This window comes from Durio zibethinus, chromosome 11, assembly GCF_047325235.1.
Source record: "Durio zibethinus cultivar Kanyao isolate XHJ-2024 chromosome 11, ASM4732523v1, whole genome shotgun sequence".
In the NCBI taxonomy this organism is placed as follows: Eukaryota; Viridiplantae; Streptophyta; class Magnoliopsida; order Malvales; family Malvaceae; genus Durio; species Durio zibethinus.
The window spans coordinates 9,837,412-9,858,157 of NC_143172.1; the positions used below are offsets into that span (position 1 = coordinate 9,837,412).

The 20,746-nt window shown below is 32.2% G+C and overlaps 1 protein-coding gene across 2 annotated transcripts in view; it reads left to right on the forward strand.

Moving 5' to 3' along the window:
* The window catches only part of LOC111291130 (translocon at the outer membrane of chloroplasts 64-like), a 28,425-nt gene extending 8,515 nt beyond the window's left edge, over nt 1–19,910 (forward strand). For both annotated transcript variants that reach the window (XM_022882724.2, XM_022882727.2), the window contains 7 exons: nt 6,095–6,263; nt 7,326–7,460; nt 7,561–7,761; nt 11,014–11,141; nt 11,229–11,280; nt 13,296–13,365; nt 19,379–19,910. In XM_022882724.2, the coding sequence (XP_022738459.2) occupies nt 6,095–6,263; nt 7,326–7,460; nt 7,561–7,761; nt 11,014–11,141; nt 11,229–11,280; nt 13,296–13,365; nt 19,379–19,461 (838 nt within the window). In that variant the 3' untranslated portion in view covers nt 19,462–19,910. The remainder of the gene's footprint in view (nt 1–6,094; nt 6,264–7,325; nt 7,461–7,560; nt 7,762–11,013; nt 11,142–11,228; nt 11,281–13,295; nt 13,366–19,378) is intronic.
* Nucleotides 19,911–20,746: the final 836 nt, after the last annotated feature.

Here is a 20,746-nt window from a genome sequence, read left to right on the forward strand (position 1 = left end):
ACAACCACCGTTGTTTTTGTTATCTAAATATATATCTCATTACTAATTTTAATTTCATCACTACGACTGTTTTTAGTCTCATCACCTATCCAAATGGACCTTAATAAATTGACCAATTAAAGTCTGACCTTTAGAGGATGAAACTTGGAAATATACCTCAAAACTGGAATCAGGACATTGAAATTATTAAAGAATGAGGTTCTGGAAAATTTGCTGACATGGCGGTCTATGCTGTCATGGCAGTCAAAGCTGATGTGGTGTTGGTAATTGATGATGTGTTAGATGATGTCAGCAAGATGACGAAGCAAATTGGAGCATGGAAGTGTAAGGCGTGTGACCAAACTCAGCTTCTGCTGAGTGTGTGGTGGCATCTAAAGACGAGACCTCATTGGTTAGATGAACTTAAACTGGTGATCTAAGCTGCTTACCTGAAGTCGGAAAACCACTGATCTAACGTTGAGGTTACTTTTATTTTTTATTCTTTTACAGACAAATGGTAGGGTGAACATTGGTGAAACTTTCTGGGATTACCAACCAATGGCTGGCAAAGGTTGGAGAGTGGACTGCTGGATGACAGTGAACAGAATTTTTTTTCCATTTGTCTTTTTAAATAACAGAACTGATCTATTTTTTCTTTTTCCAAAACAAGAGGCTGATTTTTTTTTCTGGGGTAAACAAAAATAGGATAGACAGATAGCAAAGGCTCAATCTTGAGCTCTGAAACTAATTGATGTAGGACACAAGTAGGAGAAGAGATTGAATATAGAAATTTAGGGAGAAACTTAGACAGATGAGAACAATTAGAGAGAAACTGAGGAAATTGGGGGAGAAATGGAAGAAAATATGGAGAAATGAGAGATAATCAATAGAGAGGAAAATCTTAATATCACGATAACTCCAATATTCAATATTTAAAATCTAATTGAAACTAATATATCATAAGTATTTGTGTAAACTGAATGTATATTGAAAAACTGCTTATCTACAATTATACAAGAATCTTAGGTTTATATACAACTAACTAGGGGTTAAACTAGGAAACTAAATCTTCCTTAATTCTAGGGATACAAATACTTAATTCTAGAGATACAAATATAAATATACAGATTACAAGATTACAACCAGTTGTAAATAAGTGTTTTCCCACTCTCCCCCTCAAGCTGGTGAATAGGTGTTTTCCATTCTCAGCTTGGAAATAATTTCTTGAAATGTTGCACTGCTGAGACCTTTAGTCAATACATCTGCAAGTTGACCCTTGGTTGATACATAAGGTGTACAAATCAACCCACTGTCTAGTTTCTCTATGAAATGCCGGTCTACTTCAATGTGTTTTGTTCTGTCATGTTGCACAGGATTGTGTGCAATGCTTATTGCAGACTTGTTATCATAGTAGAGTCTCATTGGTCCATCCCACTTGATCTTCAAGTCTTCTAGGATAATCTTTAACCATAGTAGTTCACAAATTCCTTGAGCCATTGCTCTGAACTTTGCTTCAGCACTTGATCTTGCCACCACATTCTGTTTTTTACTCCTCCAAGTCACAAGATTACCACCTAAGAAAATACAGTAGCCTGAGGTAGATCTTCTATCAGTTACTGAACCTGCATAATCAGCATCTGTATATGCTTCTAGAACTAACCCCGAATCTCTTTTGAATAAGATACCTCTCCTAAGATTGGCCTTCAAATAGTGCAATATACGGTAGACAGCCTGTAGGTGCACTTCTTTAGGACTATGCATAAATTGACTTACCACACTCACAGCATATGCTATATCAGGTCTAGTATGTGAGAGATAAATGAGTCTTCCAACTAATCTTTGTTACATCTCTCTATTTACAGCAACATCTTCATTAGCTTCTCCAATTTTATGATTAGAATCTATATGGGTATTTGCAGGTTTACATGCAAGCTTCCCAGTTTCCTTCAGAAGATCCATCACATATTTTTTTTGTGAGATAAAAATACCATGCCGTGAGTGAGCTACTTCAATTCTTAGGAAGTACTTCAATCTCCCAAGCTCTTTTATCTCAAATTCTCTAGCCAAACACTGTTTTAGAGATTCTCTCTCTTTTTCATCATCTCCAGTTACAATTATATCATCAACATACACTAATAGAACTGTGACTCCTTGAATCAGAGTGCTTGATAAACAATGTGTGATCTCTTTGACTCTGTTTATATCCCATTGCTAGCATCACTTTGGCAAATCTCCCGAACCAAGCTCTAGGAGACTATTTAAGGCCATATAAAGCCTTTTTTAGCTTGCATATTTTGTTTGCTTCTAGATGACCTCTAAATCCTGGTTGAACCTTCATATATATTTCTTCTTCCAAATCACCATGTAAAAAAAGCATTCTTTACATCAAATTGTTGAAGCTGCCAATTGTAATTTGCAGCCAATGATAATAAAATCCTAACTGTATTTATCTTGGCAACTGGAGCAAAGTTTTCCTGGTAATCCACTCCATAGGTCTGAGTGTAGCCCTTAGCCACTAACCTGGCTTTATGCCTTTCAACAGTACCATCTACCTTGTATTTTACAGTGAAAACCTATTTACACCCCACTGGATTTTTTCCTTTAGGCAACTCTACTAGTTCCCATATCTGATTTTTCTCTAAGGCCTCCATTTCTATTTTCATGACTTCGCTCCATTTCTCACTGGATAATGCCTCGGATAATGTAGCTGGAACAGAAATAGTGTTTAGGCTCACAAGAAAATTTTTGTGGGATGGTGAGAATTTTTCAAATGACACAAAATTAGATATTGGGTATAGTGGATGCTTGGTACATTCTCTTGTTCCTTTCCTAATAGCAATAGACAAATCATAATCACTAGTTATAGTTTTAGGAGATTCATGCTCATTTTGAGAAACAGAATCAAAAACTGTAGTTACCTCATTTCTAGAGTTAGGATCAGGTTCTTGGACTGGCACTGGTTCAGGATCTGGAACTTTCCTTCTTGAGTACACCTGTAATTCCTTCATAGAATCAAGAACAATATTATCCTTTGTCACATCTTCCATATTTGGAATGGGTTCAGACTCAAATTCAATGTTTGACTTGGGCTTAGCAAAAACAGGTTTCGACTCATAAGAATTAATGAGTCTAAATGTTGAAGAAGGGGGCAAATCAAGCAAAAAGAAGTCTTTATCCTTATCTTCCATGAATGAAGTCTCCCCCTGAAGATAAGGTTGAGTAAAAAATGGTTTATTTTCTTCAAAAGTGACATCTGCAGACACATAAAATTTTTTGGTAGGAGGATGATAGCACTTATATCCTTTTTGAGTTGAAGAATACCCCACAAAAATACACTTAATCGCTCTTGGATCCAACTTTCTCCTGTTATGACTGTGAACATGAACAAATGATGTACAATCAAATATCCTAGGTGTGAGATTGTTTGTGGTATTGAGGTTGGGATAAAATTGTGAGAGTAGTTCCATAGGAGTTTTAAATCCCAAAACTCTTGAAGGTAACCTATTTATAATGTGTGTGGCAGTGAGAACAACTTCCCCCCAATAAGATTTAGGTACATTTGCTTGAAAAAGAAAGGCTTGGGTTGTGGTTAATAAATGGCTGTTTTTTCTCTCTGCCACTCCATTTTGCTGTGGAGTATTAACACAAGATGACTCATGGATAATCCCTTTGTTTTGGAAATAGGTGGATAGACTCTGGTTGAAGTAGTCTCTTGCATTATCAGACCTAAATCTCTTGATTCTTACTCCAAATTGATTTTGGATCATGTTTTGGAAGCTTAAAACCACACTGTTCACATCTGATTTGGATTTAAGTAAAAAAACCCAAGAGACCCTAGTACAATCATCTATGAATGAAACAAACCATCTCGCACCAGAAATATTAGGAATTGTAGAGGGACCCCAAATGTCACTATGAATCAAGTAAAAGGGAGTAGAACTTCTTTTGTTACTGATTGGAAAAGACACACGTTTATGTTTTGCAAATTCGCAAATATTCCAATGAAAATCTTCAACATTTAATTCTTTGAACAAAGAAGGAAACATGTTTCTCAAGGTTCCAAAAGAAGGATGTCTAAGACGAAAATGATAAAGCCAGATTTTGTCTTTATTGGAAGATTTTTCAGAAAGAAATGACAAAGGTAAACTATTTTTGATACTACTTGTGTTATTTGATGTCTCAAGATAGTATAGTCCATCTTTCTCCTTAGCAAGTCCAATCATCTTCCCCGAACTCTGGTCCTGAAATTCACAATAAGAGGGATAAAAAGTTACTTTGCAATTCATATCTCTGGTAAGTTTTTGTATAGATATCAGATTAGTAGACAATCCAGGAACATGAAGAACATTTTTGAGAACAAACGACGGATTAACTTGAACATCGCCTAATCCTGCCACTGTGGTAAGTGAACCATCAGCAACAACAATTTTCTTATTACTAGGACACAGGTTATATGTACTAAACTTTTGTGGGGAATGTGTCATGTGGTCTGTGGCTCCTGAGTCAATGACCCAAGAACTCGTAATAGGCTTAGCCGAGACATTTAATCCATGAGAACCGGAAGCTTTACCTGAACTAGAAACTTTACCCAAAGAACATACCATAGTCGGCTTTTCAAGGATTTTCAATAAGTTTCTTAGCTTTTCAATCTCTTTCCTGTTGAACACTCCTTGTTTCTGAGACATCTGTAGTACTCCAGTGATTTTTTCAGTTAACATTTCCTCAAATTGGGTGATAGTGATATCTTTCTTTGAAAAGGTTTGGCAATGAAGGCCTAAACAGGATTCGGCAATGAAGGCCTAAAAAAGTCGGCAATGAAGGTTGAAAATTTTTCTTCCCAAGAAGAGCCTAAAGCTCTGATACCATGTGGAAATTGAATGTATATTGAAAAACTGCTTATCTACAATTATACAAGAATCTTAGGTTTATATACAACTAACTAGGGGTTAAATTAGGAAACTAAATCTTCCTTAATTCTAGGGATACAAATACTTAATTCTAGAGATACAAATATAAATATACAGATTACAAGATTACAACCAGCTGTAAATAAGTGTTTTCCCACAGTATTTATAATTAAACCCAATACCCTAATAAATGGCAAAATACTGGTATTAATACAAAAGCCCTAATATTTGGAAAATAACTCATTGTGGCTTAAACCATCAATTTATGAAACATTCATTTTGGTGTGGGAAGATTATCCTTATTGAAGGATTAAACATTTAGATTGTGTTATTAATTTTATACATTTTTCTAGGTTCAGCTGTAATTTCTATTATTTAGGAATTATTAGGACATTTAGCATTTATAGTATTTCATTTTTGCAAATTATGGTTAAGGGTGCAAGATACAGTTAGTTGTATTATTTTAATTTTATCAGTTAAAGATTATGAATTTGCAGTACAAAAGTATTAGTATTTCATATTTATAACATTCATATATGTATTTTATTATTTATTATATCTTTCTACATGTTAGGCTGTAACTTCTAGTATCTAGACAATTTTAGTACATTTGGGGTTTATGTGTTATTTTGTATTTGCATTGAGGATTGCGCTGTAGCTTATAAGTACTTATTTTAGTTTCTATCTGCTTTAGATTTTGGATTATTGTCTGTAAAAAAAGAAAAAGATTGCCCATTACTGAAATTTGAGTATTTGGAGTGGATTTTCTTTTCTTTTCGTTTATTTGTTTGTTCTTATATCTTTGTAATATCTCTCCTTTATATCTTATGTTCCCCCAGTCTTCATCACTTTTCCCTTAACCATAACCTTGCATCATCAGACATCAACTAAACATTACCCTGAGCATGCATATCTTCCTTTTTTGTTAGTTTTGCAGAAAAGTTTTCTGTAATACCATACCCTTTTTTTCAATTTAACAATATAAATGCGACAATGAAATCCTATTCAATTTGATGTGCAAGTTGGGAATCTGGAGTGGTGAGAAAGTTCTCGTTGAAAATGTCTTCTTCTGTGCTCTGATAAACTGTTGAATATTGTAAGTGCATGATATCCATTGATGCTGTAACTGACCTACCAGATAGTTCTAGTTTAACACCATAGGGGCCATTGCCTTGAGTGAGATTTTTCTGTACTCTTTCTTACTGCAGATATGAGTTTAAATGTGTGCATGAAGAATGGATTAAATCAGAAAAGCCTGGTCTTGATTCTGCTGTCTCTGCACAAATAAATGAAACACTGGATATGACAGATAGGGAGATTGAAATCTGCAAATCGATTAGAAATGAGATGGGTTTGGCAGTCGATTCTCTTTTGAAGGTGAGGAGTTTTCTTAGATCTTTTGTGTTGGAGATATATTGTGAGATTAACAATTCATTTCCTGGTTATTCTTAAAAATGCAACTTATCTTGCATGTAAGTTCAATTCAACTTAATTAATCCTTTCTGGAATGCAGTTGAAAGATGGTTGCCCCATCTAACCTCCTAGTTCATACACAACTCACACCCAATTACATATACATATGAATTTGTGGTGTGCGTCAATCTCAGGTGTAGTATTAATTTTAATCATGTAATTGTTCATCTAGGTTGCAACTAAGCTTTAACTAGACCAGATCTCTAGTCTGGTTTGTCCTTTATGAACTTGAACTGTATGTTTGTACTCTTCAAATCAATAAGTTAATTTCTGATAAGGACTTACAACATAGTCCTTCATGTTTGTCCTATGTTGCATTCATTACAAAACATGGTGTAGCAGATAGAGCCAAAATTTACTCCTCAGCTATGGGGATGAGGAACGAAAAGGAAGGGGAGTGAGAAGACCAGGTTACTATTTTAGTATGTTTGAAGACATGGCTGACAATTCTAGTGTGCTCCTGGTTTTTGTTTATAATCTTTACTCATCTCATGATTTCTAGATGTGTTCTTATTTTCTTTTGATCTGTGTTTCAAAACTGTATAATTTCTTTTGTTAGTTTGGCAAACTGGAGAAGCAGAATTTTCTTGTAAACTATTTGTTTGTCCTTTTCAAACTTGGTTTCTTATATTCGTCCTTTAAAGACAATAAAAGGCAATATTATGGGCAAATTTATCACTCAACATTGTTTGAGAACCTTTGCATTAACAATAAACTCAATAGTTGTTAATGATGTTTGTGATTGCTTTTCTTTGACTTTTTAATTTATGATTCACAACTACATTTATAGGCTTATATGTTGCATTATTATACATATATTTTCCACTTTTTTTTTCCTCTAGGTAGATGGCTTGCACGTCACTGCTACAAGGTGCACCTGCACTTCTCTTATTGTAGTGTTGCATCACTTTGGTTCTATTGGACTCCTTTATTTGAGGGTTCTTGTTTTATATGTATTTGGTTCAGGATGATGGAATTCTGGTGATTCCTACCACTGCTTATCTCCCTCCTAAACTTGGTAGCAAGGAAGTCTTCTCGGAGGACTACCAGAACTGTATGTTTAGTCTTTTGAGTATTGCTAGCATGTCTGGTTGCTGTCAGGTGAAATTCTCTCATATTGATGTGTGCTAATATGTATTGTTGTAGAAGAAAAGTTTTTTTTTATGAATATAAAATTATTTGTACTTCATTAATGATTCAGGTCACACTACCACTTGGATATCATGATAAGTGCCCTGTTTCAGTGTCCTTCATAGCCAGACGTGGGGGTGATCGCTTTTTACTGGATACAGTGCAGACTATGTATTCGTCTCTGCAAGAGTATGCTGATACTATCTCTAAGTCTAAATTATTGCGTAAGGCTGTCAACCAGGAACACTCCGCTGATGTTGCCAAAGAAAAGGTCAGTGTCATTTTTCTTGCCTTAAAACTTGCCAAATTTTTATCCTCTTGTAGTTAATATGAGTCGTAATTTATCAATAAGGTCAACTTTTTTTTTGGCCAATCATCAATAAGGCCAATGTGGAATGTCTTGGTTGGTGAATTCTTATCATAGTTGGGGTTCTTTGATCATGATTAAAAGACAGTTTACTGTTTCTTTGTCCGAATTAATATTATTATATGCTCTATTTATCAAAACAATATGCCCCTTTGCATGTTCATGTTCATTTTTATATGACTGATAAATAAGTTGATGTGCCATGGTTTGTTGTAGGGATGAAGGAACCAGGTAGAGGGAAAAGGGGATAGAAAGAGAGAAATAGATGGAAAGTTAGATGTTAGAAAAGAAAAAGAACAAAGGAAGAAAGAGAGAAGCACGAATATTTTGGACAAAATCCAATTCCAATAATGTAATATCTCAGTAAACCATCATCCAAGGTTATTGAAACTGAAAACAATAAAAGTACTTATGTGGTACTCCTAAACCTAGCTCATGGTAAACAAGCAAAGGCAGATTAAGATAAAGATCCGAGAATAATAATTGAATAAAATAAACCCTAAGTAATTTATTTTTTCTTTTTGATGCCCTGCATCATTCTCCCATTGTTGTAGAAAAGCGGACCTCAAGTTTTGAAATGGTGAAGCAAAACTTTCCCTTGATATTCTTGATTAACATGAGAAATAGAAGCTCTGGCTATATTTTCTGATTTTAGGTTGATGTTGATTGTAATTTTTCTACTTCTTGAGGTATGATGACTGACTAGGAGGCTCTAGCCAAGGAATGGGATTGTTGTATATGGAATCTATTTGATATCCAAATTGTATCCAAAACATTCCATTTGTGGAAAAAGAGAGTAGTAGGTTGTCTAATAAAACTCCTGCCCTTAAGTAGTTGATACATCAAAGAAGTTTTACCTGGATTAAAAGGACAAAAAGTAGATTCATGGAGCTTTAATTAGCGAATCACTTCTGAAGATCTGATTCTAGGATGTTTCAGGAAGGGTCTAATTGAGTTTTATACATATATTTATTCAAATTTTTCCGCAGTTGTTGGAATGCTGTATTTAGCCTTTTGAACCTCTTCCTCTCTCAACTATATATTACCTATTTCATCCACATCTTCTATATAAACTTGCCTGCCTCTTGTTTTGAAGCATATTTGAGGAACAAGATCATGATCCTGAAGTCATACTCTTGTAATTGTTGCTTGTACACATAGTACGTTTTGAAGCAATTATGGTATAAATGTCTTTTAGGATCACCTTACTAGTAAAATATTGAAGGATTAAAAATTCTGAGAACCATAACTATTTTACAAGGAAAGCAACTCTTTGAAACACAAATAGTCTTTCTTCTAAGTTCTCAATTGGGACACATGATAATACATTTTAAAACCTCAAAATCGATGTTTCGTCACACTAAAATTGGAAAATCCGAATTTTAGTCGATGAATATGTCAAAATGGAAAAATGGATTCTGCACAGCCAAACTAGTGGGAAGGGATCTCTGGTCAACTTGATCTGGGCAAATTATGACTAAAGTGTGGTGGCATGTTTGTCTGATAAGGTGACCAAACTTTGCTGTCCAGAAGGTCATGAGCTGGCCAGCCAAATAATGCTGTCAGATTTCCAATTGGATCAGTTGAGAGTGGAGAGCTAGGCTTTGGCAGTGCAACTTTTCCTCTCTTATTTTCTTTTCCTCCTTTGGAAATGGATCTGGATTTCTTAAATTTTAAAGGGTGGTTCCAGAAAGAGGTATTTGCAGGTTGTTGGTTTGCTTGGGAAGGATGACTTGTGTTTTACCTGAAGATTTTTCTAGGAACAAAGATTCAAAATTTTGTAAGCTGCGTTTTGATGCTCATATATGAAATTTCATGTGGTACTGTGTGAAGGAAATAAGAGAGGAATCATGATATCCAAATAGAGAGAGAAAGCTAGGTGAAGAAAGAATCAGTTAGAGGAAAGGGTGCAGACAAAGGAGAGAAACAGTTAGAGGAAAGGGAGCAAAGGAGAGAAACAATCCAAAAGTAATTACTAGTAATAAACAATTTTGATACATGAAATTTACTAGTTAGCCCCTAAAACTGAACAAATGAATTAATAGAACCCTAGATAATATAGTTCTTCAATTATCATCTTTATTTTCTGCTTCATTATTTCTTTATAATTTATTGCTTTAGGATCATCAAACAAGATTTTCGGAAGGGTAAAATTGAATAGTCTAACTGCTACGTACAGCTTCTTTTAAAACTTGAGACCTAGGATAAAAGAAGTCAGGAGAAAAAGAGTCTCACTCAGCATTCATTTAGCACTTGAACCCTTTTGAGATGGGTGTTGAATTTTCTGTATGCTGGAATTTACTAGATTATCATATGTATAACATAGAAACTTTTCTTCTAGTTTGTTTTTGCCTTGGAATGAGTTTGGAGTACCCGATTGTCATTTTTCAGTTACTACCCTCTCATGAGTCATTATTTATACTCAACGTTATAACATCAACCAATGGGAATATTATGATTCACTAATTCTTCAATCTTCTAATTTATCATGTTAAAGTGTGAATATTGGTTGGTGCTTTCCTTAATACTGTTGTCAATTGTTTAACTTGAGTGTTAATATCATGAGATTTTAGATTAAAATCTTATCAATTATTGAATATGTTTAATAACTCTTCTCGAAACCATCATGGTTGTAGAGAATCTGAGGGCAGTTGCAGGTCACTTTGTCAAGTCAAATTAGTGTTCATGTACTTCTACTTGTTAAATATCTTGTTTGTTATCATTTGATGAATCAATTTGAAAAACTAGATAGAACACTGGAGTGATACTGTATAGGATGACACATTATAGAAGCAAGTAATTACTTGGTTGGGCTGTTAAGAGTAAGTTGCTCTGAAAAGTAGCTGTAGTCATAGGAATTGGATCACTGTGCTTACCATTAAAGTGCTAACTTTTGAAAAGGAACAGAGAATATCGTGTTTTTTTAGTTAAAATTTTCTTTATGTTTGCTTATTTGCCCCCTTGGTGAGCTTATTCACTAAGGCTTGGGAAATGTCTTCTATTGTGCATGATTTGAAATATGACTATCCGTGTGAGGTTACTTAGAGCATAGTGTATGGTATCATATAGTTAGCAGTTTTACACAAATTTTTTGGTTTGCACATTTTCTTCTTTAACATAAATAAATTTCTTTTGTTTGCAAATTCAATGATTCAGGGCAACCAAGCGTACAAAGACAAACAATGGCAGAAGGCTATTGGGTTTTATACTGAAGCTATCAAGCTTAGCGGCAATAATGCAACATATTATGGTAACAGGGCTGCAGCATACCTGGAACTAGGAAGGTAATATTTTACTCTTAAGAATTGACTCCTTCCATATAGGTTTTTTGGTACTTTCTTGAAACTTTTTTTTTTTTTGTTTTCATTCAGTTTCCTCCAAGCAGAGGCAGATTGTACCAAAGCTATTAACCTTGATAAAAAGGTAATTTCTTTCCTGAAAGATAATGATTTGGATTGTATAATTGTTGTTTTATAATTCTTCCTTTATGGCTCTTTTTATGCCTTTGATTATTTTGGCATAAGATTGAACTTTTACTTCAAAATCATAATTTCTATCTTGATTCCTGATATATGTTTCAACAATTGTCTTTCTTCACAACTTTATGAGTTCCATTGCTTTTCTAATGATATGATGTGATTTAATCCATGCTAAGTATTTGGTTGCTTGTTGTTTTTGCTACTTGCTTTTTGCCTAAAAGCAGATAAGGAAAAAGTATAAACTTTAATTTTGAGTTAGTAAAAGTTTTAAAAATTTTACTTTCATGGATAAAAATCTGCATTTATTTAGAATTCATATGAAATAATTTTTTTTTTTAAATTTTCATATGAATAAAATAATTAATATGAATCGTTTTTATTTTTTAATCATGTGCTTCTTCTAATAAAGTGTTCCCTACATTTCAAATTAACTTTCCATTTTACTATTTTAGCATGTTTCACAATACTGTCCACTTCCCAGAAGTAGGAAACATTTTCCCAATGTCCTATATTAACGTACTAACCAATTTATAAACTATTGGTTCTTTTCAAACAAATTACAACATTTAGGTGGTCCAGCCCCCAGATTTTATGGAACTTAAAGGGTAAAATTGTAATGGATAAAATGCCTCATATGTAAAACTTTGTGTCATTTACAAAGTGTACAATCAATTTGAAATGGAGGGAGATTGACCTTGATTTTTTATTACTTTTGAAGTGAAAATTAAGTAGTAAAATTGTTGTAATAGAGCCTAAATCTTTTTTGTGAGGTGTTTGTTGTTGTTTGCATTTAAAATTTCTCTATATTTTCTTCAGAAAGGAATAAAAAGAGTGTGCTATTAATCATTTGGATCCTTTTTATATGAGTTTGGTTTGATGTGAAGAGGCTAGCTAAATAACAAACTAGTTGGCATGGATTATCATGAAACAAAAATTTGGAATTGCTTTTATCTGTTAATTTTGAGGCAATTATTGAAATTATCTCTTGACAAAAGGGTGAAGTATTCAAGAGCATGCATATGAAAATAAGTTGTTCTTGTGAATTGTTTGGTTTAAAGTAGACAGACAGTACTATTTTTTTTTTGAAGCAAGCAGCAAATATCTATATTTTTCCATTCATTCAGGTCCTAATTATACTTTAGATTTCATTTCTTTGATCCATTGACTATGGCTGTTGCTTGTTAGTGAATGCATTAGGATTGCATGATGCTTGAGTTTATTGGAGAGTTTTCTTGTTCTAATTTATTATGGTTATTATTATTATTATTATTATTATTATTATTTACAAATAGTCAATAAAGTGGTGAAATATGTTGGGTGTGTTGTGTGATCGCAACAATGCCTTTAAAGTTAAAGTTATATAAAAACAACTATAAGGCCTACATTGCTATATGGAAATAAGTGTTGGGCTATTAAGAAACAACATAAGAAAATGAGTGTAATTGAGATGAGGATGCTTGGATGTGGTAAAACTAAAAGACAAAATTTGATATGAAGAGATTCGAGGAAAATTAGGGGTAGTTCGAATTGAGAAAAAGATGAGAAGGCAGTTTGAGATGATTTGGACATGTGAAACATAGGTTTATTTGTACATTAGTTAGGAGGAATGAGTTTTTGGATTTAGGATAGACCAAAACTTTTATAGGTAGGCCACGAAAAACGTAGATACAACTAATAAAAAAATGATATGATTGTTAAAGAAATAGATAAAAAAGTTGTTTTGATAGAAATAAATGACATAAGAAGATTCATAATTATGACCTAACATGTTCCCTTTTTTGGCATTTCATACAGCTAACTTCGGAATTATGGGATATAAAGTTAGTTTTTTGTTGTTGTACATATAGTTAGTAAGGCTCACTTATTGCCTCCCCTGCCCCTTATTTTTAGTAGCTAAATGTAAAATTTCTTTTTTTGCGTTTTCATTGTTATAATATTGTTTCCTGTTATGTTTCTCAGAATGTAAAGGCATATTTAAGGAGAGGCACTGCACGAGAAATGCTCGGTTACTATAAAGAAGCGATTGAAGGTGAGTTCTTACTAGGTGTTTTTTAAGTATTTTGTATTGTTATTATGAAAAAATTAAGAAATAAAACTGTATGAAAAACTAAAAGTAAAATTAAATGTATATTGAAAAACTACTTATAAAGAATTATACAAATACCATAGGTTTATATATAACTAACTAGTGAGTAAACTAAAAAATTAAATCTTTTTAAAAACTGATCCTGTAATTGAGGAATTGTCTGTCCTAATTTTTTGTTCTTAATTTTAAGGATACAAATACTTAATTCTAGGGATACAAATATAAATATATAGATTATAAGATTACAATCAACTGTAAATAAGTGTTTTTTTACACTCCCCCTCAAGTTGGTGAATAAGTGTTTTTCATTCCTAGCTTGAAAATAATTTCTTGAAATGTTGCACTATTTAGACTTTTAGTCAATATATCTGCAAGTTGATCCTTGGTTAATACATACGGTGTACAAATCAACTCATTATCTAGTTTTTTCTTTATGAAATGTCGGTTTACTTCAATGTGTTTTGTTTTGTCATGTTGGACAAGATTGTGTGCAATGCTTGTTGCAGATTTGTTATTACAGTAGAATCTCATTGGTTTATCCTACTTGATCTTCAAGTCTTGTAGGATAATCTTTAATTGTAGTAGTTTACAAATTTCTTGAGCCATTGCTATGAACTTTGCTTTAGCACTTGATCTTGTCATCATATTCTGTTTTTTACTCATCTAAATCACAAGATTACCACTTAAGAAAGTGCAATAGCCTGAGGTGGATCTTTTATAAGTTACTGAATTTGCATAATCAACATTTGTATATGCTTCTAGAACTAGTCTCAAATTTTTTTTGAATAAGATACTTCTCTCAAGATTAGCTTTCAAATAGTGCAATATATGGTAGATAGCCTATAGGTGCATTTTTGTAAGACTATGTATAAATTATCACATTCACAGCATATGTTTTATCAAGTCTAGTATGTAAGAGATAAATGAGTTTCAATTAATCTTTGGTACATCATTCTATTTACAACATCTTCATTAGGTTCTTCAAGTTTATGTTTATGATTTATAGGTGTATTTGTAGGTTTACATGTGAGCTTTCTAGTTTCTTTCAGAAGATCCAGTACATATTTTTGTTATGAGATGAAAATATCATGCCGTGAGTGAGCCATTTCAATTCTAGAAAGTACATCAATCTCTCTAGCTTTTTTATCTCAAATTCTCTAGCCAAATACTGTTTTAGAGATTCTCTTTTTTTCATGATCTCCAGTTACAATTATATTATCAATATACACTAGTAGAACTGTGACTCCCTAATCAGAGTGTTTGATAAACAATATGTGATCTCCTTGATTCTACTTATATTCCATTGCTAACATCACTTTGACAAATCTTCTGAATCGAGCCTTAGGAGATTGTATAAGGCCATGCAAAGCTTTTTTCAGCTTGCATACTTTGCTTCTAGATAACCTCTAAATCTCGGTGGAACTTTCATAGATATTTCTTCTTCAATATCACTATGTAGAAAAGCATTCTTTACATCATATTGTTGAAGCTTCCAATTGTAATTTGCAACTGATGATAACAAAATTGTAACTGTATTCATTTTGGCAACTGGAGTAAAAGTTTCATGATAATTCATTTCATAAGTTTGAGTATAGCTTTTAGCTATTAACCTGGCTTTATATCTTTAAATAGTGCCATCCGCATTGTATTTTATAGTGAAAACTCATTTACACAATTGAATTTTTTCTTTTAGGCAACTCTACTGGTTACCATGTTTTATTTTTTTTCTAAGGCCTCTATTTCTATTTTCATAGCTTGCCTCTATTTTTTATTGGATAATGTCTCAGATAATGTAGTTGGAATAGAAATAGTGCTTAGGCTCGTAAGCAAATTTTTGTGGGATGGAAAGAATTTTTTAAATAACACAAAATTAGAGATTGAGTATAGTGGATGTTTAGTACATTCTCTGCTTCTTTTCCTAATAGCAATAGGCATATTATAATCACTAGTTATAGTTTTAGGAGATTCATGTTCATTTTAAAAAACAAAGTCAAAGATTGTAGTTACCTCATTTTTAAAGTTAGGATTAGGTTCTTGGACTAGCACTAACTAGTTCAGGATATGAAATTTTCCTTTTTGAGTACACTTGTAGTTCTTTTATAGAATCAAGAACAATATTATCTTTTATAACATTTTTTGTGTTTGGAATGGGTTCAAACTCAAATTCAGTATTTGACTTGTACTCAGAAGAAACATGTTTCGACGCAGAAGAATTAATGGGTGAAAATGTTAAACAGGAAGACAAATCAAGTAAAAAAAAATCCTTATTCGCATCTTCCATGAATGAAATCTCTCCTTCAAGATAAGGTTGAGTAAAAAATGATTTACTTTTTTCAAAAGTGATATTTGTAGGCACAAAATTTTTGGGTAAGAGGATGATAACACTTATACTCTTTTTGAGTTGATGATTATCCCATAAAAATTCACTTAATTGATCTAGGTTTCAACTTTTCCTTATTGTGACTGCAAATATGAACAAATGATATACAATCAAATATCTTAGGTGTGAGGTTGTTTGTGGTATTAAAATTAAGATAGAATTGTGAAAGTAGTTCGATAAGAGTTTTAAATCTCAAAATCCTTGAAAGTAATCTATTTATAATATATGTGGCAGTGATAACAGCTTCTCCCTAGTAAGATTTGAGTACGTTTGTTTGAAAAAGTAAAGTTTAGATTGTGGCTAGTAAATGACTGTTTTTCTTTTCTGTTACTCCATTTTGCTATAGAGTATTAACACAAGATGACTAATGGATAATCTTTTTTTTTTGAAACTCTTGCATTATCAGATTTAAATCTCTTGATTTTCATTTCAAATTAATTCTAAATCATGTTTTGGAAGCTTAAAAACATACTATTCGCATTTGATTTGGATTTAAGTGAAAATATCCACGAGACCCTTGTACAATTATCTATGAAAAAAACAAATCATTTTGTACCCAAAATATTAAGAGTGGTAGATGAACCTTATATATCACTATGAATCAAGTAAAAAGGAGTAGAATTTTTATTGTTAGCTGAAAAAAACACACGTCTATGCTTTGCAAGTTCACAAACATCACAATGAAAATTTTTGGTGTTTAATCTTTTGAGCAAAGAAAGAAACAAGTTTTTCAAAGTTTCAAAAGAAAGATGTCCAAGAGAAAAATGATAAAGTCGGATTTTGTTTTTATTGAGAGATTTTTCAAAAAGAAATGACAAATGTAAGCTATTTTTTATGTTACTTGTGTTTAATGTCTCAAGATAGTATAGTCTATCATTTTTTTTAGCAAATCCAATCTTTTTCCCCAAACTTTGATATTGAAATTCACAATAAGAGGAATAAAAAATTATTTTACAATTTATGTCTCTGATAAATTTTTGTATAGATATCAGATTAGTAGACAATTTAAGAACATAAAAAATATTTTTAAGAACAAATGATGGATTAATTTGAATTTTTTTAATCGTCACTGTAGTAAGTGAAGTATCTGTAAAAACAAATTTTTTATTACTAGGACACTAGGACATAAGGTATATGTACTAAACTTTTGTGAGGAATGTGTCATATGGTCTGTGATTTTTGATTCAATGACCTAAGAACGCTTATTATTCAATGAGCCAAGAACGCGTAATAGGCTTAACTGAGACATTGAATTCATGAGAACTAAAAGTTTTACCTGAACTAGAGATCATATCTGAGGAACATACCTTAGTAGGTTTTTCAAGGGTTTTTAATAGGCTTTTCAGCTTCTCAATCTTTTTTTTATACAACTCTTTGTTTTCGAGACATTTGTAATATTTCAGTGATTTTTTCAATTAACACTTTCTCAAATTGAGTGGTAGTGATATCTTTTTTTGAACTGAAATAAGTCTTAAGATATAATAAAAAATGATTCTTAGCAATGAAGGTTAAATAAGGAAAAAATAAAAGGGCTATGAAGGCTTTAATAGGGTTCAGTAATGAAGGTTTAAAATAGAAGTCAACAATGAAGATTGAAAATTTTACTTCTCAAGAAGAGCTTAAAGCTTTGATACCATGTAAAAAAATTAAAAAATAAATCTATATGAAAAACTACTCATAAGGAATTATATAAGCACTTTAGGTTTATATACAACTAATTAGTGGGTAAATTGAGAAACTAAATCTTCCTAAAAACTGATCATATAATTAAAGGATTGTCTATCCTAATTTTTTATCTTTAATTTTAGGGATACAAATACTTAATTATAGGGATACAAATATAAATATAGAGGTTACAAGATTATAATTAGTTGTAAATAAGTATTTTCTCACAGCTATCTGTATATAAGCTGCTAGCGAAATTTGTCGGAATGATGATTGATTAGTGCTCATGCCCTATGTGGATTGTTTGTGTTGAGACAATTTTGTAGAAGGGAAACAATTTGATATTCTTTGCCTTGGCAGATGAAATTTATTTACTTGGTGAGGAATAAAATATAACATGCTTATACTTTTGGGTGAAAGAGGAAAGTCATACGAGTCAAAGACAAAGTATTGAATTTTAGAGAGGTGTTATTTGCACTCTAATTTACTTTTTTCACACTCTACTTTTATTAATCGTAGTTATTAATTTTATTTCGGTATCGATTGGTATCATATGGTATGTTTTAGTTATATCAAAATACGGTATACCTAAAGATGATTTTTCGTATCGAATTTGGTATCGGGTAATTTCGATTGTTTCGGTTAGTTTCTACCTGTTTCGGTGAATTTCGATGAAATAGCATGTCGCGGTTGGTACGTGAGTGTGAAATATATTTTGTAATTTTTAATTTATCTTTTGTTATTTAATTATTTTTAATTTAATAAAAATAAAATTAATTGACAAAATAATTTTTTATTTTTTATTTTAACTTTTTTTTTATACTTTATTTTTTCAAATTAAAATTTATAAGGATTTTAGTTTTTTCAAGAAAACAATTATATTTCTTTTATAAAGTTTAATAATTATAAAGTTTTGATTAATTTTTTTCATGTCTTTGTTTTTTTTTTTTAATATTTATATGAAAAAAATATTTATTTAAATATCATATGATTAGATTAAATGTTTAAAAATATAATGAAAAATTTATGATGTTATTTTTTATATTTTAAAACTTATTTATTTGATTTGATTATATTGCATATTTATTTTGTGACTACTAATAATATTATAATGTGTAAGTTTATGCATGTTTGTAAATATAGTTGTATTAAACTGAAAAATTCAAAATAATGTACTGAAACAACGGGTATCGATATATGTCATATTTTTTAAAGAAATCGAAATGTTGTCCAATATTATATTAACAATCTTGCTATTAACATCCAATTTTTTACTCAATACATTCCAAACACAACATAAATTTACCACAACTCCAAACACCCCATCTCCTTCCACCTTATCTATTTTTTCTTCCCAACCGAAAATCTAAAGGATTTCAAGCTTCAATTAAGCCAAATTTCAATAAAATTTCACCCATTTGAAGTTGGAAATCATTGAATCAAAGGCAAATCATTTGTTTTTCTTACTTTTTCGTTTGATTTTGTGTTTAGTTTCTTAAGAATTCATGTTGAAATATTTAGGTGCGATTCAAAACTTATGAAAATGGATTTATGGAAATTCTTAAAGGTTTTCAAAAATGGATATTCGGAAGCTTTTAAATTTAAGGATTTCCAGAAGTTTTTAAAAGCTTTCGGACATTCACTTTTGGAAACGTTTAATGGAGTGTGAAAGATAAAAAAATAATTGACTAATGAATATATAAGTAATTTCATTAAAGGTTAAATTTTTGGGATGTATTGAGAGGAAGTTGAGGTGCAAATAGCAGCATTCAACTTTAGATGACAACATAATGCTTGTATTCAAGTTTTATCCTTGTTTCTATAGAAAAATTTCAAAATTTAATGCCTCTTTAAGAGTTGGGTGGATAGAAATAGATTTCTGTTGCAATAATGGCACTTTTGCAAATGCAGATTTTAGGTATGCCCTGGTGCTTGAGCCAACCAATAAAAGAGCAGCCCTGTCTGCTGAGAGATTAAGGAAGTTGTTTCAGTAGGCGTTTGGAAGATAAATCAAATTCCAAGTGAACTCACTGTTGCAGAATTAGTTCATATATTTGAAGTCTTCATTGATTTTGTGGCATCGATCAAGGACCCTAATTGGATGGAGATTTTTCATGCAAACTCAGATGGTCGCTGGACGAGTTTTGAGATATGCTTGATTACGCCAAAGTCTCCTCGTTATTAAGGTCTGGAGAGATGTTATTTGATCTCTGTCACTTCGTCTGCAGCATTACTTAATTTATTAGTCAGAATTTTTGTAGGTATAGCCCAATTTTGTTTCTTATAATTATTTTTGCATTCTTAATTCTCGTGTAATACTAGGGCTGGGATTGGGGGTGAGGTTGACACAATCATCCCGGTTAAGAATGGCTTCTATACATTTCTAGCCTTTAATTTTTTGTTTCATATCAAGCTGTTGGGCCTGTTTTTTGATTTTGAGAAACTTGTTTGTCAAGTGCCTTTTTGGGCCAGATTTGCTGCAAAATGTGAAAGTAGAATGAATTCAAAAAATAATTACCGATATATACAACAATCGCAAAGTTTACTCGTCAACACATGCTAAATCGTAAAAGTATGGATATATAAAGCGACTTTTTGGGTCAGGGCTTACGTTCTTCCTCTCGGTATTAGATCCCAGGGTATTGTTACACGCATTGGCATGAAGGTGGGACGGGGACGGTCATTTGCTATGGATGGCAGCCTGTGTAGGAGAAGTTGTGTTGAAATTGATTCGTTGAGAAGGGATGTTATGCATGATGGTGACAATGGGAAAAGAGAGGTATGGGGAGCCTTGCTATGGAAGTATCCCCACGTAAGTGTGGTTTATTGGGCCACAGTGAGGTAGATTTTAACAAGAAATGATAGCACTAGTCCAGAAATGAAATATGGTGATTAGTTATGTCGTGCTTGAAAAAAGGAGGCTTCAATGCTGTGGGTCGGATAACATAGCTTTCCCTTTTTTTTTTCTTTTGAGAATATGAGGTTATTATGATTTAAATTCTGATTACCGGAGTTCAAAGTTTAGTGCTCTAATATAAATCGACTGATAACTGGGTAGCATGGCTTCAATCGGTGTTCTCAAAAGACAAAAGAACCAAAATAGGGCTGTTGTGGAAGCTGGGATAAAAAGTTGCCGGAGTTTGGAAAGTAGAGACGTGAAACAAGGTGATTACGATCGAGGAGAGTCAACCGATGTTGATCTCGTAAGGCAATTACGTGTTGAGGCTGGCAAAGGAAATTCTGGCGTCGATAAGGGATTGAAGGAGATTTTAATTGAGC